The sequence below is a fragment of the Callithrix jacchus genome, chromosome X (genome assembly GCF_049354715.1).
Source record: "Callithrix jacchus isolate 240 chromosome X, calJac240_pri, whole genome shotgun sequence".
Taxonomy (NCBI): Eukaryota; Metazoa; Chordata; class Mammalia; order Primates; family Cebidae; genus Callithrix; species Callithrix jacchus.
The window spans coordinates 54,771,897-54,797,119 of NC_133524.1; the positions used below are offsets into that span (position 1 = coordinate 54,771,897).

General features: G+C 47.2%; 2 protein-coding genes across 3 annotated transcripts in view; one reads left to right on the top strand and one right to left on the bottom strand.

The window, feature by feature from the left end:
* The first annotated feature begins 5,905 nt into the window (after positions 1-5,905).
* On the top strand, positions 5,906-10,831 carry TSR2 (TSR2 ribosome maturation factor). The gene is made up of 5 exons (XM_002762910.7): positions 5,906-5,997; positions 6,178-6,268; positions 8,765-8,856; positions 9,378-9,554; positions 9,785-10,831. The coding sequence occupies exons 1-5, from the start codon at positions 5,917-5,919 to the stop codon at positions 9,917-9,919; spliced, it is 576 nt and encodes a 191-aa protein (XP_002762956.1). The 5' UTR covers positions 5,906-5,916; the 3' UTR covers positions 9,920-10,831.
* Positions 10,784-25,223, bottom strand: part of FGD1 (FYVE, RhoGEF and PH domain containing 1) — a 50,178-nt gene continuing 35,738 nt past the window's right edge. For both annotated transcript variants that reach the window (XM_035289475.3, XM_035289476.3), the window contains exons 9-18: positions 24,512-24,570; positions 24,223-24,369; positions 23,694-23,786; positions 23,451-23,530; positions 15,700-15,730; positions 14,940-15,041; positions 14,422-14,547; positions 14,085-14,246; positions 12,873-13,016; positions 10,784-11,718 (exon numbers count right to left, since the gene is read on the bottom strand). In XM_035289475.3, coding sequence (XP_035145366.1) covers positions 11,413-11,718; positions 12,873-13,016; positions 14,085-14,246; positions 14,422-14,547; positions 14,940-15,041; positions 15,700-15,730; positions 23,451-23,530; positions 23,694-23,786; positions 24,223-24,369; positions 24,512-24,570 — 1,250 coding nt within the window. In that variant the 3' untranslated portion in view covers positions 10,784-11,412. The remainder of the gene's footprint in view (positions 11,719-12,872; positions 13,017-14,084; positions 14,247-14,421; positions 14,548-14,939; positions 15,042-15,699; positions 15,731-23,450; positions 23,531-23,693; positions 23,787-24,222; positions 24,370-24,511; positions 24,571-25,223) is intronic.

Here is a 25,223-nt window from a genome sequence, read left to right on the forward strand (position 1 = left end):
CAGGAGAATCACTTGAACTCAGGAGGCGGAGGTTGTGGTGAGTTGAGATGGCACCATTGCACTCCAGCCTGGGCAACAAGAGTGAAACTCTGTCTCAAAAAAATATGAAGTTTGTCGCTGCGCAAGAAAAGTTAAAATAACCTGAAATCTTACAGCTGACGTGTAAAAGAAACTAGAGATTTTCCCGAGTTTTACAACAATCTTAAAACGTACTTTACTAATAATGAGTTGTGAAATTGAAACTTTTCTAAAATACCAATAATAAAAAAATTTGTTCAATTGAATTGAATTGAAATCAATTGAATTCTTTGTATTTTCTCTAGAAAACATTATAAAATACTTGTCATATGAAGATATCAAAAAGTTTATAGAACTCTTTGATATCAAAATAATGTAGAAAAATTAGTAGAGAGGTGAATCAGGTAATTAATAACAATATTTTATTTTGGCCAGGCGCGGTGGGTGGCTCATGCCTGTAATCCCAGCACTTCAGAATGGTGAGGCGGGTGGCTCACCTGAAGCTAGGAGTTTGAGACCAGCCTGGCTAACATGGTGAAACCTCGTTTCTACAAAACAAAAGCAAAACGACAACAAAATAATATTTTATTTTTCTGGATTAGAAGATGTTTGTGACATCTGTCAGTTTTTAAGAATTTGTAATTTGTAAATTAGATTTCTAATTTTAAGGAAATACTTTCATCAATAAATCAACAAATAAGTAAGTGTACAATTCAATGGCTTTTAGTATAGCTTCTTCTGATTTGCTCCTCGGCTTCCTCCTTAGCCTTCTCGCTGTGTATTCACTTCGTCGTCTCTGTGTGCACACCTGTCTGGTGTCCCTCTTTGCCTGTGTCCTCATCTCACAGGGTTTGTTCTGTTGCCCATGCTGGAGTGCAGTGGTACAATCATGAGTCACGGCAGCCTCAACCATCTGGACTCAAGTGACCCTCCCTCCTCAGCCTCCCGAGTAGCTGGGCCTACAACCATGACACCCAGCTAATTAAAAAAAAATTTTTTTTGTAGAGATGGGGGTCTTGTTTGTTGCCCAGGATGGTCTTGAACTCCTGGCCTAAAGCAATCTGAGCCATGGCACCAAGTTCTAATCTCCCCTTCTTTATTAGGACCTCAGTCATATGGATTAGGGCCCACTCATAGAACCTCATTTTACCTGAATTACCTTTTTAAAGGCTCTATCTCCCAGTACAGTCACATTCTGAGGTACTGGGGGTTAGGGTTTCTACACACGAATTTGGGGGGTGGTGAACACAAATTAGCTCATAACAGCAACCATTACCTCATCTAATTTTTAGAACATTTTCAACACCTCCTAAAGCAGCCCTGAAGCCATTTAGAAGTCACACCTACCCTTTCCCCATCCAAACCCTGGGCAACCATTCATCTATTTTCTGTCTCTGTAGATTGACCTATTCTGTATATTTCATATAAATGGTATCATACAATATATGGTCTTTTTTGACTGGTCAATAATTATACATCCTCTTTCATTCCTGATTTCAGTAATTTGAGTCTTCTTTCTTTTATTTCTTCCTCAGTCTAGCTAAGGGTTTGTAAATTTTGTTGATCTTTTCATATAACTGACTTGTCCAGTTACAGTCGCTCACATCTATAATCCCAGCACTTTGAGAGGCTGAGGCAGATAGATTGCTTGAAGTGAGACCCCCCTCCCAACACACACATGCGAGCGCGCGCGCGCGCGCGCGCACACACACACACACACACACACACACACACACACACAGAGTAGCCAGGCAGGGTGGCCTATTCCTGTAGTCCCAGCTACTTGAAGCGGAGGCAGAGGATCCCTTGAGCCCAGGAGTTTGAGGCTGCAGTGAGCAATGTTTGCACCACTGTACTCCAGCCTGGGCAACAAAAAAAGACTTCATCTCTAAAAACAACAACAACAACAACAAAAAACAATAACTAGCCAGGCCCGGTGGCTCACCCCTGTAATCCCAGCACTTGGGAAGGCCGAAGTGGGCAGATCACTTGAGGTCAGGAGTTCAAGACCAGCCTGGCCAACATGGTGAAACCCTGTCTCTACTAAAAATACAAAAATTAGCTGGGCGTGGTGGTGTGTGCTTGTAATCCCAGCGACTCAGGAGGCTGAGGCAGGAGACTAGTTTGAACCTGGGAGGCAGAGGTTGCAGTGAGCTGCACTCCAGCCTGGGTGACAGAGCCAGACTCCATCTCAAAAACAAACAAAACAAAACAACAAAACAAAACAAAACAAAACCCTGACTTTCGGTTTCACTGTTTTTTCTTTTCTCTATTGTTTTTCAATTCTCTAATTTATTGATTTCTGCTCTAATATTTATTATTTCCTTTCTCATGCTTGCCTTGGGATTACTTTCCTCTTCTTTTCTGGTTTCGTTAGGTGGAAGCTTAGGTTATTAATTTGATATCATTCTTTTATTTTTTTGAGACAGGGTCTTGCTCTGTCGCCAGGGTTTTACCATGTTGGCCAGGCTGGTCTCAAACTCCTGACCTTGGCCGGGTGCGGTGGCTCACTCCTGTAATCCCAGCACTTTGGGAGGCCGAGGTGGGTGGATCACGAGGTCAAGAGATGGAGACCATCCTGGTCAACATGGTGAAACCCCGTCTCTACTAAAAATACAAAAAATTAGCTGGGCACGGTGGCGCGTGCCTGTAATCCTAGCTACTCAGGAGGCTGAGGCAGGAGAATTGCCCGAACCCAGGAGGCGGAGGTTGCGGTGAGCCGAGATTGCGCCATTGTACTCCAGCCTGGGTAACAAGAGTGAAACTCCGTCTCGGAAAAACAAAAACAAAAACAAACAAAAACAAACTCCTGACCTCAAGTGATCTGCCCACCTTGGCCTTCCCAAGTGCTGGGATTACAGGCGTGAGCCACCGGGCCTGGCCAGTTATTTTTTTTAGAGATGAAGTCTTTTTTGTTGCCTAGGCTGAAGTGCAGTGGCACAATCACAGCTGACTGCAGCCTTGAACTCCCAGGCTCAAGCAATCCTCCCACCTCAGCCTCCTGAGTAGCTGGTACTACAGGCATATGCCACCATGCCCAGCTAATTTTGTTTATTTGTTTGTTTGTTTGAAACAGAGTCTCACTGTGTTGCCCAGGCTGGAGTGCAGTGGCATGATCTTGGCTCACTGCAACTTCTGCCTCCCAGTTTCAAGTGATTCTCATGCCTCAGCCTTCCAAGTAGCTTGGATTACAGGCGTGTGTCACCATGCCTGGCTAATTTTTATATTTTCAGTAGGGGCAGGGTTTGTCAATATTGGCCATGTTGGTCTCAAACTCCTGACATCAGGTGAAATGCCTGCCTTGGCCTCCCAAAGTGCTGGGATTACAGGTATGAGCCACCATGCCTGGCCTAAGTTTTAATTTTTTTTTTTTTTTTGAGACAGAGTCTCGCTCTTTCTCCCAGGCTGGAGTGCAACGACGCGATCTCAGCTCACTGTAACCTCCGCGTCCCGGGTTCAAGCCATTCTCCTGCCTCAAGGCTCCCAAGTAGCTGGGATTACAGGTGTCTGCCACCATGCCTGGCTAATTTTTGTATTTTTAGTAGATACAGGGTTTCACCATGTTGGCCAGTCTGGTTTCAAACTGCTGACCTCAACTGATCTGCCTGCGTCAGCCTCCCAAAGTGCTGCGATTACAAGCATGAGCCATCACACCCGGCCTAATTTTTTTTTTTTTTTGAGACGGAGTTTCTCTCTTGTTACCCAGGCTGGAGTGCAATGGCTCGATCTCAGCAACCGCAATCTCCGCCTCCTGGGTTCAAGCAATTCTCCTGCCTCAGCCTCCTGAGTAGCTGGGACTACAGCCGCATGTCACCATGCCCAACTAATTTTTGTATTTTTAGTAGAGATGGGGTTTCACCATGTTAACCAAGATGGTCTCTATCTCTTGACCTCGTGATCCACCCGCCTCGGCCTCCCAAAGTGCTGGGATTATAGGCGTGAGCCACCGCGCCCGGCCACCCGGCCTAATTTTTAAACTTTTTTGTGAAGATAGGGTTCTCACTATGTTGCCCAGGCTGGTCTCGAACTCCTGAGCTCAAGCCATCCTCCTGAATCAACCTTCCAAAGTGCTGGGATTACAGGCATGAGCCACCACACCCGACTCTTCTTTTTAAATACTAATGCTTACAGCTAAAGATTTCCCTCTAAGTGTTGCCTTAGCTGCATCTCATACATTTTGTTATGTTACGTTTTTGTTTTCATTCATTTAGAGTGTTTTCTAATTTTCTTTGTGATTTTTTTTCTTTGATCCATTTGTTATTTAGGAGTGTGTTAATTTCCACATCTCTGTGAATTTCGTAAGTTTCTTTTTACTAATTTTTAACTTCCTTCCATTGTGGTCAGACAACATACTTTGTATGTTCAATCCTGTTAAATCTGTTGAGGCCTGTTGTATGGCCTAGTGTATGATCTGTTCTTGAGAATGTTCTTGTGATCTTCAGAAAAACGTGTACAGTTATCCGTGGGTATCTGTGGGAGACTGGTTCCATGACCTCTGGAGAATACCAAAATCCATGGATGCTCAAGCCCCTGATGTAAAACGGTGTAGTATTTGCGTATAACCCATGAATATCCTACTGTATACTTAAAATCATTTCCAAATGGTGATTCACACCTATAATCTCAGCAATTTGGGAGGCCAAGGCAGGTGGATTGCTTCAGCCCAGGAGTTTGAGGCCAGCCTGGGCAACATGGTGAAACCTGTCTCTACTAAAAACACAAAAATTAGCCTGGCGTGGTGGTGGGCACCTGTAATCACAGGTATTCGGGAGGTTGAGGCAAGAGAATAGCTTAAAATTGGGAGATCATGCCGTTGTACTCCAGCCTGAGCCACAAAGTGAGACTCAAAAATAAATAAATAAATAAAAATAAAAATAAATCCAGGTTACTTATAATGCCTAATAAAGTGCAAATGCTATGTATATAGTTGTGGTGGTTTTTGGTTTTGTTTTGCTTTTTGTTGTTTTTTGAGACGAAGTCTCGCTCTGTTGCCAGGCTGGAGTGCAGTGGTGCCATCTCGGCTCACTGCTGTCTCTGCCTCCCAAGTTCAAGCGATTCTGCTGCCTCAGTCTCCCAAGTAACTGGGACTACAGGCGCGCGCCACCACGCCCAGCTAATTTTTGTATTATTAATAGAGATGGGTTTTCACCATGTTGGCAAGGATGGTCTCTATCTCTTCCCATCCAAGTACTAACCAGACACCACCCTTAGCTTCCGAGATCCGACGAGATCCGGCGCATTGAGGGTGGCATGGTCATAGACGATTGTCTTGATCTCTTAACCTGCTGATCCGCCCGCCTCAGCCTCCCAAAGTGCTAAGATTACAGGCGTGAGCCACCACGCCTGACCTCGTATATAGTTGTTATACTGTATTGTTTAGGGGGATAATGACAAGAAAAAAGTCTGCACGTGTTCAGTGCAGATCCAATTTTTTTTCCTGAATATTTTTCATCTGAGGTTTGTTGAATTCAGGGATGTGGAACCCCCCGACAGGAAGAGCTGATTGTATTTTACTGTTGTTGGTTGCAGTGTTGTATACAGATGTTAGGATGCTTTTTTTAAATGAAGATTTTTAAGGCTATAGTCACCGAGTCCTCTGCCCCAGGGCCCGATATCTGTATTGGTAATAAGTTCCCCACATATTTCCTGCGCCGTACCCACGGATCCGGAATCCATGGCCCCACAAGTCCTTCAGGTCTGGTGTCCTTTGATTTAAGTGAGTAACTCTGGTGGTGTCATCGATCGCTCTGACAGATTTTTCTTTTGCTCTAGTCTTTCAGCCAGGTCTGCGGGAAAAGAGAATCCTGTGTTCTCAGGCTCGGCTTGCGTCTCATTCTGCCTGGGCAGAGCTACCGAGGTATTAGGCCGCCGGGACGTCACGTGGACTGGGGCCGGATAATGGCGGGCGCTGCAGAAGATGCGCGATCGCTTTTTCGGGCTGGGGTCCGCGCGGCCCTGGAGGCCTGGCCGGCCTTGCAGGTCAGTGGGGCCACGGCAGGGTCAAGGTTAAGGCCCGGGGCGGAACAGGAATTGGTTGGGCTAGGTGCCTGAGGCTTGGCTAGGCTGCTTAAGAGGGGTTTGCTGGGTGGCGTAAGCGGCCTCCGGGCTACTCCAGTCTTCTCCCAAGTTGACGTGGTGGGCTTGGGCCTGTGTTTGCAGATCGCTGTGGAGAATGGCTTCGGGGGTGTGCACAGCCAGGAGAAGGCCGAGTGGCTGGGGGGTGCAGTGGAGGATTACTTCATGCGCAATGGTGAGTGAATGTGAGGCACTGCGACCTGCCTGTGGGGGGGGGGGGGGTGTGGCGAGGAGGAGCCCCCTCCCGCAGAACCTGCATTTTCTCTCGAGCAGTTGTGGATTGATACCTGAAGGCGAGGTGAAATGAATTCAGGTTTTGGAATTAGAATCCTGGATTCCAGTGCTTTACAGGCTGTACCGCTAACTCGTGGCATTACTCTGGACAAGGCAATTTACTTCCCTAAGACTCTGTTTCCTAGTTCCTAAAATGCGTATGCAAGTATCCAGCACAGCGCTGTACAGCAGAAATATTCTAGTCACATGTAATTTAATTTTTTTAGTAGCCACTTTAATAAAGCAAAAAGGAGATGAAATCAATCTTAGTAAATTCAGTGTATACGAAGTATTTCAACATGTAATCAGTATAAAACATTGAGATATTTTACGTTTTTTAGTATTGTTTTCAAAATCTGGTGTTTTACACTTTTAGCACATTTCGATTTGGCCTAGCCATATTTCAAGCGCTCAGTAACCACCTGTGGCTATTCGGACAGCGAAGATCTACGCTGTAGGCTTGTCTTGAGGGATATAGAGAGCAAGATGCCCAGTAGAGGGCCTGTTGCGTAGTATGCTTTTCCAAAATAATCTTCATTCGCTTTCCAGCTTTGGAGATGATATTAGGTAGAGTAATTTCTCTTAAGAAAGTATACTCTCCAGTGAGGGGATCCACACAAGTAAATAGTTACAGCATTGATAGATTTTCTGATAAAGAGGAGGTCAGGGTGCATGGGTTAACAGGCTGGGGAGACAGCTTCTCAGTGGAGGTGGGAATTGTGCTGGGTCTTAATGAGCAGGAGTTAACTGGGGTTGGGGGGAGCAGAGAGAGCAACACTCAAGTTCTGTGGCATGAGGATATAATTTGTTATATTTGGAAAGTATCGGGGAGCTCAGTATTGGAGTATGGGTGTGTGTGCATGGAGGGTGGAGGAGTGGTAGAGAATGAAGCTGGGGTGTGGGAAGCCCCCTTGAGAAGCCTAAGACATGGAAGGCCTTTGATTTTATCATTTAGACCAGTGTTTGCCAAAATTCATGCTAACTAGTCCTGTTAGATGTTCCGTGAAGAAGCTTCTCCAGTCAGGTTTTGTTTAAAAAAAAACTCTTTTCTTCGACTCCCGCTGAAAAGTCTTAACACTTGTCAACATATTAAAGGCTTGGATAAGAATGAGAACCACTAAAAAAAACCTGTTTGCTTTTGTTTCTCATTAGGTTTTTATGGATAGTGTCCCTTAAAACCTAGCAGAACAGATATTTCTCAAAGGCAAACTATAAAACACTGCAGTAGGTGGTAAAAGTTCGTGGGCAGGTTCTAGGTGAGAAATAGGATGGGATTTGCTGGCTAGAAAGTTCAGGAAGTCATCAGTATGAAGCATAGACTGGAGGGAAAGACTGATGAGAATGCTGCTTTTGTCTAGAAACTGAGTAGGCCTGAAGTAGGACAGCGGCAGAGGCATGGAAAAGAAGGGGTGGAATAGGGCTTTCGAGATTGGTTGGCTGTAGACAGGGAGGGAAAAAGAGGCAAGTTCCTGGTTTGAGTTGATGGGTGGATTAGGTGTCTTTTCACAGAGTAGAGGAACCCTGGAGGATGAGAAGCAGGTTTGAGGAGTGAGGTGATGAGTCTGGCTTTGGATATGGAGGGTCTGAGGCACCTGTGAAACATCCAGGCACAGAATAGTCTCAGTTAGAGATAGATTTAGGGGCTATTGTTTGAGTGGTAGGGAAAACCAAGAGTGTGGATGAGCTCTCCTAGGGAGAGCACATAAGAGGGGAGAGGGAGCTTTGTGGAAGACTTTGAGTTACTCTCTAATTCAGAAAAAGTAGAGCGTAGGCCCATAGGTAACTGAAGCCGAGAAGAAGTGGGGCTTGGCCAGAGTCACACAGTAGGATGTCAGTGTCAAGGCTATGATTTCATCATTGGAATTACTATGTGCATTTCTTCTTACCTCTCCCATTGGTCTGTGGCTTCTATTATCAGTGGAGCCACAGTGGTGAAGGTTCTTTACACTTCAAAAACTTCAGCTTTTGCATAAAAGTGAACATGGATTATGGATCTTCACTGTGCTAGGCATTGTGTTGGATGGTTCCTCATAACAGACCTTTGAGGAGGCCACCATTAGCCCCAGTTTACAGATGAGAAAACTGAGGCTCAGAAAGAAGTAGCTTGCTCAAGGTCTCATGGAGAGGAGGCTGGTTAGAATAGGCCAGATGAAAGAGGGCTGGGAGTTAAGAGAAGAGGCCTTGGGTAGGATGCAGGAGATTGGAAATGAGGTATTAATATTTAGTGGTTCTTAAACAAATGTTAAAACCTGAAATTCAGAGCACTTTAGCAGATAAAAGGCTCACTGTGCCTTTATCCACCCGGTTGCAGATCCACCAAGTAGTTATTGAAGAGTAGTGGGCAGGGGTGATGAAGTTGGCTGGTCTTTGACCCAAGGTCCCTGTCCTTTCTACTCAGCCGACTTGGAGCTACAGGAGGTAGAAGACTTCCTTGGGGAGCTGATGACCAATGAGTTTGATACAGTTGTGGAAGATGGGAGTCTACCCCAGGTGAGCTAATCAGGGCACAGCTGCCATCTCCCTACCTGCAGTCTGTCTTCTCCCCAACTATTTCAGGCCAAGACTCCTGGCTGTGAATCTCTGTTGCCTAGAGGAAAAGGTGTAGCTTTCCCCAACCCTGCCTGCCTTCTTTAATTTCTTTCTATACATCATTCCCATCTAGGCCTGTTCCTCACCCCCATCCCAAGGGCAGGTCAGGCCAGTCCAGGTCCATTTTCACCCCCGCTCTGGTTACCATTGCTCCCCAATAAGATTACCTTTCCTTTTACATCTTCCTTCTTTCAAAGCCCAGTTCTAGAGTCTTCCCTACTAGTAAGGTCCTGTTTTGATGCTTTAGGCCCTCACTTTAGCCCTTCATGTGTGGCAGTTTCATTGGTTAATTCCTTGGGGAGAAAAGAACCCCATTCTCTTCTGGAAAATTCCAACCTATTCCCCACTGTTGCTTCAGACACGGGCTGTTTGTCTAGTAGATTCTCTGGAAAACCCTAACTGGTTGAATGTTTTCTTGGTAGGTGAGCCAGCAACTGCAGACCATGTTCCACGACTTCCAGAAGGGCGATGGGGCTGCTCTGCGAGAGATGACCTCCCGCATCACTCAAAGAAAATGCAAGGTCACAGCCACCGCACTTAAGGCAGCTAGAGAGACTGACGAGGATGAAGATGACGCGGACAGTGTGGAAGAGATGGAGGTGAAGTGGGTGCCCCTGGGTTGGGGGGGATACGGATGTTTTCAATTTTCTGGGAGAGCAGCTAGATTCACAAGGAAGTGATAAGGGGATAGTAGTGGTTGGTGGTGGTAGTTATCCAGAGAGGGCAGGGAACTTTCCTCAAGTCACACAGCCAATCCTGGAAAAGCTGGAGCAGAACCTGGGTCACCAGTTGTCAGTGTATTCAGCTCTCTTTTCTATCTCCCCTCCAGGTCACAGCTACGAGTGATGGGGCTGCTACCGATGGGGTCTGCCCCCAGCCTGAACCCTCCGATCCAGAGGCTCAGACTATTAAGGAAGAGGATATAGTGGAAGATGGCTGGACCATTGTCAGGAGAAAAAAATGAGCGGGGTTGGCTGGAAATGGCTTTGGGCCCTTGTTTGCTAGCCCTGAGTCGACGACTGCAGACCTATGGACTGGTTACCCCATTCCCACCCTCTCCACTATTCCCCTGTCTAGCTCACTCCAAGGGAAGGAAAACCTAGGGTCCTCAGTCTTGGTGGTGGGGGGACCTGGTCCAGCACATTCCCTTGGGCCTTTAGTTAGCATCCAAGTGACGAGGCTGGGTTCCCCAGTACTGTGTCTTTCTAGAAGAAGGGGATGAGTGAGTGTGGGTGTAGCTGGGGGAGGAGCTAGATGCTGGTGGACAGTGGGCAGCAGGTGGATTTGGGGAGGAGAGGACCAGCAGCAGCAGCACTCAGTGATACAGGGCTGGCTGGGTCAGGAATGGTGAGATGAACATGCAGGTGGAAGAGAGAATAGTTGAAGATGTGACTGAAAATAGCTCTGGAGCCTCTCCCTTACCCCACCCCACGCACTCGCAACAGCTCTGTACCCCCATCCAGAACTTGCAACCTCCCAGGAATGCTCCCTTCCTGTAGCCCAGCCTCCAGCCCTGGGTTCCCTCAGGAATTCAAAGACTTTGGCTAGGTGGTAAGCTTGGAAGAGCTGGGCTTTGTTTTCTGTCTTCTCTAACCTCTTTCCTCCTTATCCCATCCCATTTGAGTTCAGGGGTGAGGGTTAAGATCTTAATAAATAACACCTTACTGTTTAATCTGTGGCTTGGCCTGTGAGTAGTGGCCTTAGAATCAGCCTTCTGGGAACTGAGCTTCAGAGTTTACATGGGAGCGGTTTCTGGGCCCACCCTAGCAGCCTGGCACTTTGAATGACCAAACAGATGGACGAACGGAGCACAGCAGTGCTATGAAAGTTACTGTAAGCCTGAAATAAACTGTATTTTTCTTTAAAAAAAAAAAAAGTATCCATTGTCCTCCCCCCATTCCCCTGTCCTGCCCGGTGGCCCTGCCATGGGTCTGGACGATAAAATACTGGGTAGCCTTGGGGCCGGGTAGAAGCTGTAAGCCATGGGAGGCAGGAGAGGTCTAGTTGCCACCCCCACGTGGAGTTGAATGTGTGAAGACACTGGCTGAGGAGGCAGGGGTGGGTTGGGGCCCCAGGGTCAGTGGCAGAGCTGGCACTTGAATCCAAATCTCCTACCTCTGGTGCTTTGTGGGAATTGGGTAGAGGCAGGATCTGTGGTAGGGTATTGGGGGATGAGGGGAAAAAAACGACCTAATTCAGGTGAGTCTAGCAACGGCTCCCACCCTGCCTTGGGACAGGGATTAATAAAAATTAACATCACTGTAGGAATATATTTTTTAAAAGCCCACGTTTTGTGAAAAGATGAATTAAAAAACCCAAGACCCAGCATTCAGGATTGAAAGTGCCCGTGATGGGAGTTCAAGTATTGACTGAGCTGGGAGGGAAGGGGCTGGAGCCCCCAGTCAGACATGGGCAGCTAGAGTGTGGGGTGGGGGCTCCCAGTTTGCCCCAAACCCTCTAGGTCTTATCTCGGGTCTGGGGGGATTCAGGGGGTTCAGCAGTGGCTCCTAAAGCGGCCACTGGTGCCTCCTCCATCTCCCTGTCCTCAGACAGTGTGGGCCGTGGGCAGAATGTGTCCCCACGGCCTGCCCGACCAAGCACAGCCATCCAGCGTCGCTGTAGTTCTTCTGTCTCAGGGCTGAAGTACCAGCTGAGGTGGCTCTGGGTGATCTTGAAGACATGCCTTCTGTCAGGCCGCTCCCCTGCCTCCGGTGGTCCCACCTCAAAGCCAATGAGGGGCAGGCTGCGCTGGGCTTTCACATCCTGGGCGGAGGAGGGACAGAGCTGGGGCCACCGTGGGGCTAGACCTTTCCCCCTGCCCCAGCTTCTAACTGGTTTGCATATGCTGTGTCTTCTGTCCCCTGCTCAGGAACCTTCCGTGGTTCCAGTGTTATTAACAGGAACATGTCAGAACTGGGGCTAAAATGTAGGCTGGTTTAAATACCTGTCTCCCCGCATTCCACAAAACTGCTGGGCTGGTCTCTTTAGCCAAATAATGTTTTCAGGCCTTTGTCTATGCTATTGCCCCTATCTGCATACTTTTTTTTGGGGGGGGTGGGGGACAGAGTCTTGTTCTGTTGCCCAGGCTGGAGTACAGAGGCACGAATGTGGCTGAAACCTCCACCTCCCAGGTTCAAGCAATTCTCCTGCCTCAGCTTCCTGAGTAGCTGGGACTACAGGCACACGCCACCACGCCGGGCTACTTTTTGTATTTTTAGTAGAGTTGGGATTTCACCATGTCGGCCAGGCTGGTCTCAAACTCTTGACCTCAAGTGATCCAGCCTCTCAGAGTGCTGGGATTACAGGCATGAGCCACTGCGCTCGGCCCCATCTGGATACTCTTACCCACTCCAAATTGGACCTAGCAGTTCCCCATCTCCACTCCTTCCAGGAAGCCAGGCTCTTTTTTTTTTTTTTTTTTTTGAGACAGAGTCTTGCTCTGTTGCCAGGTGCCAGGCTGGGGTGCAGTGGCATGGTCTCGGCTCACTGCAACCTCTGCCTTCCGGGTTCAAGCAATTCTCCTGCCTCAGCCTCCCGAGTAGCTGGTACTATAGGTGCATGCCACCACGCCCAGCTCATTTTTGTATTTTTAGTAGAGATGGGGTTTCACCATGGTGGCCAGGATGGTCTTGATCTCTTGACCTCGTGATCCGCCCGCCTCGGCCTCCCAAAGTGCTGGGATTACAGGCGTGAGCCACAGCGCCCAGCCCATCCTGTTTTTCCCTATGTACCTTGGCCTACAACCACTCCTTGTCTCTATAGCCAGTCTTCGTCTCTCAAGGGTTGGGGTTCTGAGTTCCTCATAGAGATGGGCTCACCTTATCCTCCAAGGCCAAGGAGAGGTCAAGGACCGGAGGTAAAGGGGTAACCTGGCTTTGCCAGGTGGCTGAAAGGACCCGAAGGAGTAGGATGCACACCTGAGGGGCTCCGTAGATATACAGCACCAAGGGTTCATTTTCAGGGACCACGAACCATGCCTTGTGCCATCCTTTGCCACCCTTCTCCATGTAGTGCAGGAAGCTGCAGATCACACTGTTCTCCGCAGCCACCGAGGCCTGTTTCTGTGGCCAGAGACACAGGAAGCATCAATGTTGACAGAGGGCGTAGCCTGGCTCTTGACTTTAACGCTCCCTCAGTATGGGGACTCCTATGCCCGTCTCAGATGAAGACGCTCAAGCTCAGGTGCAGGAGTGATTTGTCCAGTGCTACCCAGGGAATCAGCTAGAGCCGAGATTCAAAGCTAGGTCTGTCTGCCTGATTTGAGCAACCGCTGCTGCCTCTATAGGCCAGTGCAAGGAGTGTGCGGATCTCAGCAGGAGCATCTAAAATGCCAGTCAGGCATTCTTTCTTCAGTCAGGGCTTTCATACCTCAAGCCATTCATACATTTATGCCTCACATTTTTTTCTGTCTTTCATCATACATCATTTCCTACACTCAGTGAGAGGTAATCTCGCATTGCGGTTTTAAGGGAGTCTGTGGGTGGTTAATGAAGTCTGGCTTAGAGTCCCAGCTCTAGATGAAAATGCATTGACTTGGAAGGAGAGCAGAGAGGGCTGATGTGATAATTAAATGAATTAATAAACGCAAAATGCTTAGAATAGTTCCTGGCACAGAGTAAGTACTCTTTTAAGTGTTAATACCTATACTTGTTTTTAAAAAACTCCAAAATTGAGTATGAATTCTCCCTAATGTAAAAAAAAACCTCCAAAATGTACGTATGTGCATATATGCCTAGAAAGATAGGATAAGCCGTAACAGTGGTAACTTCGGGGTAGAAGGGATATGGGGTTTTTATTATGTTTTGTTTATATCGTCCTACTTATCCTACTTTGTAATAACAAAAGACAATTTTTTAGTTTAAAAAAATCTAGTTCTGCCACTCATTTACTGTGTGATTTGGGCAAATGACCTCCCTGGGCCTCATGGGCAGATTGGTTGCCCTGGGATTAAATGTCTAAGTATTAAAGATGACTGTCTTTCATTCACTCTTGCCCTCATTCTACTCACTCCAAGCCTGGGTCCCGTGATCACTACTGTTTCCCAGATGCCCGGACCTCCTCAACTCACTGGGTAGAGTTGCAGCCCATTTGCCCACTGTGGGAGAGTTAGTCAGGGGCCTGGCTCTTACCTCCAGGATGGACCTCCGGCGCTGGGGTGTATGCTGGCTGCAGGCTGGACTGCTCCCAGGCACCCCGTGCAAGGCCACATAGCAATCAGTGCACACACGGTTGGAGCGGTTGTTGTCATAGACGAGGCGGGCCCGGAACTCGGAGCATTTCCCACAAACCACCTGGGGTGGCAAGTGGGCAAGAGCAGCCTGATTCCAGCAGGTCTTCCCTTCAGCATATCAACTCCCACAGCAGACTTGCAGCCTCCCCCCGCTTGGAGGGAACCCACTCTGCGGCAGGTCTTTGGGCTGCCAGGCTGTCCCCTCCCTAGCTCTGCCCTTGCCTCCCAACACTCACATGCCCGCAGGCCTTGCAGTGGTGCCTGCGTTTGGTGATAGAATTGAAGGGCTCCTGGCAGCGCATGCACATGGTGACTTCCTTTTCGCGGATGGGAGTAGGTGCCCGCTTCCCAAGATCCACATTCTGTGGGGAGGGCCAGGTCTCAGGTCAGAGACAGGTACTCCCCAACCCAGTCCAGCCAGCCCTTGTCCCTGCTCCAAGGCTTGGATTATCATGGGGTGGGGTGGGGTGGGGTTAAGGGGAGCAGCCATATTCAGAAGACCTGCCTTTAACTCTTGGCTTTGCTCCTAGCTACTGTGCTACTGAAGACAAGTCACTTCTAGTACATTTTCTGGGCCTTGGTTTCCCCAGTGACTTCTCTGTGGCCCTACCAAGGAATGATTGCTTCTGAGGTTATGCATTGCCTCCTTGGTCATTACTCTCTGGGAAGAGGAAAGGATCATCTCAAGGTCAGGTGGGGACCTGGAAGTCTGGAAGAGGTCCCAGTGCAGGGGAAAGAGGGCGGGGACTCTTACCGGCGAGTTGGGCGGGGTGTCTTCATCTTCCCTGTTTGTTGAGTTCAACAGTTTGAAGGTCTCCAGCGTCTGTTCATGCTTCAGGAGGGTGGAGTTGATGGCCTGCGGAGGAGGTGTAAGAAATGAAAAGTCAGATCACCCCACAAACCACCCATTTCTACCCTCGCCTCACCTTCCTACACCCTAGCCTGAAGTTAGGAAAGCTGGGTTTCAGACCCAGCTCTGTCACTGGTAGGTGGATGACCTTGGATAAATCCCCTCCCAAATCCAGGTCTCAGTAAATAAATCTCCTCCCAAATCCAGGAGGAGGGGGAGTGGTGGCTGAAAAACCTCAGGTGGCTTTCCTGGCCACCTTCTGGGCTTAAGATTTTTTTTTTTCCCAAAGACGGGGTTTCACCATATTGATCAGGCTGGTCTCGAACTTCTGACCTCAGGTGATCCGCCCGCCTCAGCCTCCCAAAGTGCTGGGATTACAGGCGTGAGCCACCACGCCCGGCTGGGCTTAAGATTTTACAGAGCTTGACAGTTTCACCTTATACACCCTCAGAGAAACCAGCTTCCTAAAAGAAGAGTTTGTGAGTTTCTGCTCAACCTCTGCACCTCAGTTTGCTTATCTGTAAAATGGGGATGGTAAAGTTTGTTGAAAGATAGGGGTCCAGGACCATTCTGGTTAGAGGTGAGTTTTGAGGGAGAATCCAGCAACCCCTAAGAGACCCGTTAATACTTTTCTAGCCCTCTATCACAAAGCCTTGGATGTTACCTGGACCCAGTCTTTCTTCTCCTCCTCAGTCCTTGAGGTGGGGAATAAAAAAGAAAGATGTTTGGTTAGGCAGGCCCACAAAAAGCAATTGGAGTGGTGAAGAGCAGGTGTTCTGGAGTCAGAAAGACCTGAGCTTAACCCTCTGCTTATTCACTTATTACTAATATGACCTTGGGCAAGTCACATAATCCGTTTGGGTTTATTTATTTAACAATTACTAATACTTGCCAGACCCTGTGCTAAGAACTTGGGCTTCAGAGAGGACCCTCCCCTCAAGGAGCTCATGGTCTAGTAGAGGAGATAGATACAGGGAGATGGATACTATGATGGTGAAAATAAAGCCAAGGAGCCCAGAGGAGACATGCCCCTGTCTGAAGTTGGCGAGAGGACTTTCCAAGGAGGTGCTAGGCCTCAGGTAGAGGGGTAAGGGTGAAATGTGTGGGAGAAACAGTAGAGAACATACAAGAATGCCAGGTGCGGTGGCTCACACCTGTAATCTCAGTACTTGGGGAGGCTGAGGTGGGCGAATCACCTGAGGTCAGGAGTTTGAGACCAGCCTGACCAACATGGTGAAACCCCATCTCTACTAAAAATACAAAATTAGCCATGCGTGGTGGTCCATGCCTGTAATCCCAGCTACTCAGGAGGGTGAGGCAGGAGAATCGCTTGAACCCGGGAGGCGGAGGTTGTGGTCAGCCGAGATCGCACCATTGCACTTCAGACTGGGCAACAAGAGCAAAAATCCATCTCAAAAAAAAAAAAAATACAAGAAACTGTGTCAATAATTCTCAGTTGGCTGGGCATGTTGGTTCATGCCTGTAATCCCAGCATTTTGGGAGGTCAAGACGGGAGGATCATTTGAGGTCGGGAGTTGGAGACCAGCCTGGCCAACATGGTGAAACTCTGTCTATATTAAAAATACAGAAATTAGCCGGGTGTGGTGGTGGACACCGGTAACCCCAGCTACTCAGGGGGCTGAGGCATGGGAATCGCTTGAGCCTGGGAGTCAGAGGTTGCAGTGAGTGGAGATCGTACTCCAGCCTAGGCGACAGAGTGAGATTCTGTCTCAAAAAGGAAAAAAAAAAATTCTCTACTGCTGGGATGCCAAGTTTGAGAAAGGGGGACAAATTTTTTCATTTGTAAAATGGAGATAATGGTGAGCACCCTCTGGGCTGTTCTGAGCAGTAACTGAAGTAACATATACAGTGCTGAGCACAATATATGACAATGTCTGGCACAATGGACACTCAATCAGTATGAGATCCCCCGCCTTTGGCTTCCTTCCCTGACTCTTCTGCTCACTAAGAATGAGACCCTGGCTTCTCTGCTGCCTCTCATCTGGCCTCTTCTCATTTCCTTCCATATCTACACTCTAGACATCAAAAATATTTTTCTAATATGAAAGTCTGACTATATCTCTAGAACCACTTCATGAAAAATCAAGAATGTGAGTCAATATTTAGCTACAAGAATATCCATTGCAGGCCGGGTGCGGTGGCTCATGCCTATAATCCCTATACTTTGGGAGGCGAGGCGGGTGGTCACTTGAGGCCAGTCTGAGACCAGCCTGACCAACATGGTGAAAACCCCATTCTACTAAAAACACAAAAATTAGCCGGGCATGATGGTGCAGGCCTGTAGTCCCAGCTACTGAGGAGGCTGAGGCAGGAGAATGGCTTGAACCAGGGATGTGGAGGTTGTGGTGAGCTGAGACCGAGCTACTGCACGCCAGCCTGCATGACAGAGCAAGACTCTATCACCAAAAAAAAAAGAATGTCCATTGCAATGCTATTTATTATGGTAAAAAACTGGAAGCAGCTTAAGTGTCTAACAATAGGATATCAGGTTAAAAAACTGATGGCATTGGTCAGGCACAGTGGCTCACACCTGTAATCTCAGCACTTTGGGAGGCTGAGGCGGGCAGATCACTTGAGTTCAGGAGTTTGAGACCAGCCTGGCCAACATGGCGAAATCATAAAATTTATGATTTTATGAAAACATAAAACATAAAAATTAGCCAGGCATGGTGGCACATGCCTTTAATCTCAGCTACTTGGGAGGCTGAGACAGGAGAATTGCTTGAACCTGGGAGGCAGAGGTTGCAGTGAGCCAAGATCGTGCCATTGCACTCCAGCCTGGGCGACGAGTGAAACTCTGTCTCAAAAAAAAAAAAAAAATGATGGCCCGTTGCTACTGCAAGAGAACATTAATAATGTAGAAAGATGTTTATAATATGTTAAATGAAAAGAACATACATAAATTATATCTATTATCCCATTAAAAAATTTTATGTTATGTGAGTGTGTTCCCATTTGTCAAAACTCACCCATGGAACACTTAAGACCTGTGCATTTCACTGTATGAAAAGTTTGCCTTGTAAAAAGAGAGGGCTTTAAACAAATATTAGAATCTAGTTAATAATTTTCCATGCCAAACTTTTTTTTTGAGATGGCGTTTCCGTCTTGTTGCCCAGGCTGGAGTGCAATGGCATGATCTCGGCTCACCGTAACCTTCGCTTCCCAGGTTCAAGTGATTTTCTTGCCTCAGCCTCCTGAATAGCTGCGATTACAGGTGCCCACCACCAGGCCCGGCTAATTTTGTACTTTTAGTTGAGACCGGTGTTTCTCCATGTTGGCCAGGCTGGTCTTGAACTCCTGACCTCAGGTGATCCACCTGCCTCTACCTCCCAAAGTGCTGGGATTACAGGCATGAGCCACCGCACCTGGCCTACATGCCAAACTCTTGATGGGTGATGTATAGTGATGTCTGCAACTTATTTTGAAATGCACTAAAAACATCTGACGGATTGATGGATGAATAAAAGGACAGATGCCCATATGTGATAAAGTAAATTTAGCACAATGCTAACACTTGTAGAATCTAAATGGTAGGTTTATGGGTGTTCACTGTTTGATTCTTTCAACTTCTGTGTTTTGGAAAACTTTGTTTTTTAAATTTTTTTCTTTTTAATGTTCTTGAGTCATAGAAAACTTTTGAAATAAAACAGGGAAAGAAAAGGCCTAAAAGGGGTTCTGACAACACATCAGCACAGGTTGTTTCCGGGTGGTAAAGGTCTAGGGAGACTTCACTTTATTCTGATTATATTCTTTTTGTTTGTTTGTTTTTTGAGACGGAATCTCACTTTGTCACCCAGGCTGGAGTGCAGTGGTGTCATCTTGGCTCACTGCAACCTCCACCTCCTAAGGTTCAAGCCATTCTGCCTCAGCCTCCCAAGTAGCTGGGATTACAGGCGGTCACCACCACACCTGGCTAATTTTTGTATTGTCAGTAGACACGGGGTTTCACCATGTTGGCCAGGCTGGTCTTGAACTCCTGACCTCAGGTGAGCCACCCACATTGGCTTCCCAAAGTGTAGGGATTATAGGTGTGAGCTACTATGTCTGGCCTAGACTGACTGTATTGTTTTAAAAAATTATTTTATTTATATCTATTTTATAATTTAAAATTTATTTGCAGTGAACAAATGTTGCTTTTTATTTTCAAGAGCCACAACAGACTGGGAGTGGTGGCTCCTACCTGTTGTCTCAGCACTTTGGGAGGCTGAAGTGGGAGGATCGCTTGAGGCCAGGAGTTCAAGACCAGCCTGGGCAGCATAGTGAGACCTCATCTCTACAAAAAGTACAAAAATTAGCTGGGCATGGTGGCATATGCTTGTATTCCCAGCTACTTGGGAGGCTGAGGTAGGAGGATCACTTGAACCCAGGAGCTTGAGGCTGCAGGGAGCCATGATCATGCCACCCAGAGCCTGGGTGAGAGGGAGAGACCATATCTCAAAAAAATAAAGAAGAAGAGCTACAGTACAGTAGTGTTTTTTGGCTATTCATGCTGAAGTGTATAGGGGTGAAGGGTCCTGATATTTGTAACTCACTTTAAAATGGTTCAGCAAAAGACATATAACATAATGTCAATAGTACTGACTCTTAAAACAGTGGTTCTACACCCTAGTACACACATTAAAATCACCTGAGGGCTGGGCGTGGTGGCTCAGGCCTGTAATCCCAGCACTTCTGGAGGCTGAAGCAGGCTGATCACGAGTTCAGGAGTTCGAGACCAGCCTGGCCAATATGGTAAAACCCTGTCTCTACTAAAATTACAAAAATTAGCCCGGTGTGGTGGCACGTGCCTGTAGTCCCAGCTACTCAGGAGGCTCACGCAGGAGAATCGCTTGAATCTGGGAGGCAGAGGTTGCGGTGATCCGAGATTGCACCACTACACCCTGTCCTGGGCAACACAGTGAGACTATGTCTCAAAAAAATATAAATAAAAATAAAAAGTAAAATAAAATCCCCTGGGGAGCTTTTAAAGCTCTCCATAGTCAAGCTGTCCCCCAGACCAATTAAATCAGAATCTCTGTGGGTGGGTCCCAGGCATCAGTATTTTTTAAAAGCTCCCTAGCTGATTCCAAAGGTTGCCAAAGTTGAGAACAAGCTGTTGAAGTTGTGGGCATCTATCTGGGTGCTTATTGTACTTCCACTTTTCTGCATATTTGAAAGTTTGCATTAATTTTTTTTCTCCTTTAAGGGCAGTAAAAGTGATTACAAAGCAAAGCAAACCCTCCACACTTTTCTGCTGCCACTAGGAGGAAATCCTACACTGCTTGGCTGCTCCTTCTGGGCCCAGTGTCCCACTGCAGCCCCTTTCCTCTCTACAGATGAATCCCCGTCACAAGGCTTGTCAATCCGGCAGATGTGCAGGGCATCCGCTTTGCTCTCACTTTCCCTGCTGCAGGCCTCTATGAGGCTCTCATCTCCCCAAGCTTCAAGACTCACTTCATCTGCCAGGAGGACACCGTCTATCTCACATTCATCTCTCTCTCCCACCTCCTTGCAGTCCCAGCCAGTCATTTCTCTCTTCCTCACAGCCTGTCAGAAGCAGGCCATCCACTGACATGCATCCATCCTCTGGCCCTCACCATGACCCTGATACCCTTTCACCTGGGCCCTCAGAAGGCAGCATAGACAGTGGTTAGGAACGTGGACTCCAGGGCCAGATGACCTGAGCTCCAATCTCAGCTCTGCTCCTTTCTAGTTCTGGGATTTTGGGCAAGTATATAACTATTCTTTTTCTTTCTTTCTTTCTTTTTTTTTTTTTTAAAGAGGCACAATCTCGTTATGTTGCCCAGGCTGGTCTCGAACTCCTGGCCTCAAGTGATGGTCCCACCTTGGGCTCCCAAAGTGCTGAGATTACAAGAGTGAGCCACCACACCCTGCATGCAGAACTGTCCTACACCTTAGCTGCCCCAGTTGTAAAGTAGATTTATGATAACAGTAGCTACTTCTAGGGCTGTTGTAAGTTCCTGGCTAGTCAACTTAGACTTAAAATTTTATGTTAACATTAACCTAAAACAGTACTTGGCAAAAAGTAAGTCTTCAGGAAATATGAGCTATGATTACAATCATCCAAGTAGAGACTGGATATGAAAGGTCCCTCTGTTAAATGGCTGGCCATTATCCCATGCCATTATTTTATTTTATTTATTTATTTGTTATTTTTACTGTTTTTTTTTTCCCCTATGCTATTATTTAAAAATGTTTATTATAAAAAACTTTAAGCAGCTGGGTGTGGTGGCTCACACCTGTAATCCCAGCACTGGGAGGCCGAGGTGGGCGGATCACGAGGTCAAGAGATAGAGACCATCTTGGCCAACACGGTGAAACCCCGTCTCTTCTAGAAATACAAAAATCAGCTGGGCGTGGTGGTGCGTGCCTATAGTCCCAGCTACTTGAGAGGCTGAGGCAGGAGAATCACTTGAACCCAGGAGGTAGAGGTTGCAGTGAACCAAGATCACATTGCTGCATTGCAGCCTGGCGATAGAGCGAGATTCTGTCTCAAAAAACAAAAACAAAACTTCAAGTATACAGAAAAGGAAACAGAATAGCACAAGTACAATACCTATCTATATGCCCACTATAGAGATGCAAACATTTTTTATATTTTGCTATATTTACTTCATATATATATACATACAGTCATGTGTAACCATGGGGATGTGTTCTGAGAAAGGTGTCGTTAGACAATTTCATCATTGTGTGAATTATCAGACAGTGTACTGACACTAGTACACTAGATGGTCTACTTAGTACACACCTAGGTTATATGGTACAGCTTATGGCTCTTAGGTTACAAGCCTGTAAAGCATGTTACAGTTGTACTGAATATTGTAGCAATTTGTAACACGCTAATTATCTGTGTATGTAAACATATCTAAACCTAGAAAAGGTATAGTAAAGCCGGGCACAGTGACTCACACCTGTAATCCCAGCACTGTGATAGGCCGAGGCGGGTAGATCACTTGAAGTCAGGAGTTTGAGACCAGCCTGGCCAACATGGTGAAATCCTGTCTCTACTAAAAATACAAATTAGCTGGGCGTGCTGACATGCGCCTGTAATCCCACTTACTCAGGAGGCTGAGGCAGGAGAATTGCTTGAACCTGGGAGGCGGAAGTTGCAGTGAACCAAGATCATGGCCCCGCACTCCTGGGTGACAGAGCGAACTCTGTCTTAAAAAAAGAAAAAAAGAAAGAAAAGATATAGTAAAATATGGTACTTAATTTTTTTTTTTTTTTTTTTTTTTTTTAGAGATGGGGTTTCACCATGTTGGTCAAGCTAGTCACGAATTCCTGACCTCAGGTGATCCACCCACCTTGGCGTGAGCCACCATGCCCGGCCTTACTTAATCTTATGAGGCCACTGTGTATATATGGTCTGTCATTTACCAAAAATGTTATGTGGTATATGACTATATATGTGTATGTATGCATATGTGTGTGTATGTATGGTTACATATGTATTTTTTGGGTGCTGAACCACTTTATTTTATTTTATTTTTTGAGACAGAGTTTTGCTCTTGTTGTCCAGTCTGGAGTGCAATGGCATGATCTTGGCTCACGACAACCTCTGCCTCCTGGGTTCAAGTGATTCTCATGCCTCAGCCTCCCGAGTACCTGGCATTACAGGCATGTGCCACCACGCCCAGTTAATTTTGTATTTTTAGTAGAGACAGGGTTTCTGCATGTGGGTCAGGCTGGTCTTAAACTCCTGACTTCAGGTGATCTGCCCACCTGAGCCTCCCAAAGTGCTGGGATTACAGGCGTGAGCCACTGCGCCCGGCCTGAACCATTTTAAAGTAATTAACAGACATTGTGATACTAAGCCCTCAGCATACACTGCTGCAAAATAAGGACATTCTTCTGCGTAACCACCATACCATTATCACACCTAAGATAGCAATACTTTCTCAATATATAACGTTCACTTTACATCCAAATTTTCTCTTATCATCCTACAAATGTCTTTTAGGGCTCTTTTTACCAAACCAGGCTACTGTCATGGACCAAGTACTGCATTTGATTATTTCTCTTAGATCTCTGAATCTACAATAAACTATTTGTGGTGGTATTATTCATGTTAGAATTAGCATCACGTTCTTCTCTCTCCTCTAACAAAACCCACCAGAAGAAATTCTTGCTTTAATTAGGGGAGAGCTTATTCATTTTCCAAAAGGCTCTCCTGGCAGGAGTGCCACCTTTCCCCACATCTCGAAGTTACTCACCCTGAATCTAAATGGCATCTAGCCCTTAGGGATCACCCTCACCGCTGAAGAGCAAACCTGCATCTTTGGGGAAAGGTGCCCATCCTTTCTGTGGAACAATCTCTGGGCCTGGAATGCGTCAGCATATCTGAAGAAAGGGGGGTAGACGCTGGAGGGAAGAATAGGCAAGGACAAGTACCTGGCCTGGAGCTCCAGGGAGCGCTGCTTTCCTGACACCAGGAAGGTTCGAGGCAGATTGAGGTTGGAGCTCTCCTTTAGCTGAATGGAGGGAGAAAGGGGCATGGTGAGGCCGTTGAACTCCACAGGGCCCTAGCTGTCTACACACATACAAATACAGACTGGGGGTCAAAGCCAGCATCTTTGTTCCTCCCAACACCAATGCCCCATTCCAGGTTCCACTTCCCACCTTCTGGTTGCTCACCTCCATGCCATCTACATCAATGCGTGCCCGCACGCTAAACTTCTGGCCAAGGAGCCGCAGCCTGGGCACGCAGTAAAGGAGGCGGTCGTTGAACTAGGAAGGAAAAAATTTGGGATGTAAGTGCGGAGGGCCTAGTGGGGATGTGGCCCAGCTCCCTGCCCTATGGGACTCCTGAAGCTTTACTGCTGAGGACTGTAGGCAATAGATGTAGAAAAGACAGCTGAGATTGGGCACAGGGGTCAAAAGGAAAGAGGCTAGGCATGGAAGAACTTCCTGGGGGGAGCCTTAGGCAAGTCACGTCTCTGCAAGGCCTAGTTACCTTATCTGTAAAGTGGAGGAATAAAAATCCTAGCTAGGTCGTGAAAATACAATTTGTTGCTAGAGAAGAGAATGGCTAGCAGGAGGAATGGTCTTTTTTTTCCTCTTTCAGGAATGAAAGGAAGTATAGTCTTGAGGGAGTACCAGGCCACTATGTGTGTGTGTGTTGCAGGGGGCATGACCCACCCGCAGTTTCATGCTTGGCACTTACTAGTATGAGGTATCGGTCTTGAGTGGTCCCATTCTTTGCTGACAGCTTAAGGATGTGGCCTTCTTTTATGAGCTCTTTGGTGGGGCTGACAATGTCCTCCTCGCCCCCTAACAGCTCATATACCTTTAGCAGCTTATGCATTCGCTCCTGGCAGAAGACAGGGAACAAAAGGCATGGTTGGGGTGCCAGCCTCCTGTCAGATGCCCACAAGTCACAACACCCCCACCCCAGGATGGAGATACCACGGATGAGTGGCCAAGGAAGGGCAGGGGCAAGAAGGGCCACTCACCATTTTGCGGATGGCAGCATTCGAGTGCTCTGCTGCTGTGGCTATCAGCTCCAGAGACTCTACAGGCATAGAGAAGTGAGGTCAGATGGGGGACAAGCAGAGAGGAGCCTCTTCAGGGTTTCTTTCCTCCCTGATTACCTCATCCTGGCCTGACCACACCCTCCCATCTTAGAAAGTGCCACCCTCAAAGATGTTCACAGCAACATCATTTAAAATCAGAAGCCGTCCAATGTCACAATGGCAGAATCACAATACACGGAATAGTCGGCAGCCAAGACTATTGTCACCACTAATAATAACAATAAGTTACTATGTGACCAGAAGGAAACACACCCATGTTGTCTCTGGATGGTGGGACTATGGGTGGTTTTTATTGTCTTCTTTATGTTTTTCTGCATTTTCCATATTTTTTTTTAGATGGAGTTTCGCTCTTGTCACCCAGGCTGGAGTGCAATGGCGCGATCTCGGCTCACTGCAACCTCCGCCTCCTGGGTTCAAGCAATTCTCCTGCCTCAGCCTCCCGAGTAGCTGGGACTATAGGTGCACACCACCATGCCCAGCTAATTTTTGTATTTTTAGTAGAGACGGGGTTTCACCATGTTGACCAGAATGGTCTCGATCTCTTGACCTCGTGATCCACCCACCTCGGCCTCCCAAAGTGCTGGGATTATAGGCATGAGGCATTTTCCATATTTTTGACAAAGAACATGTA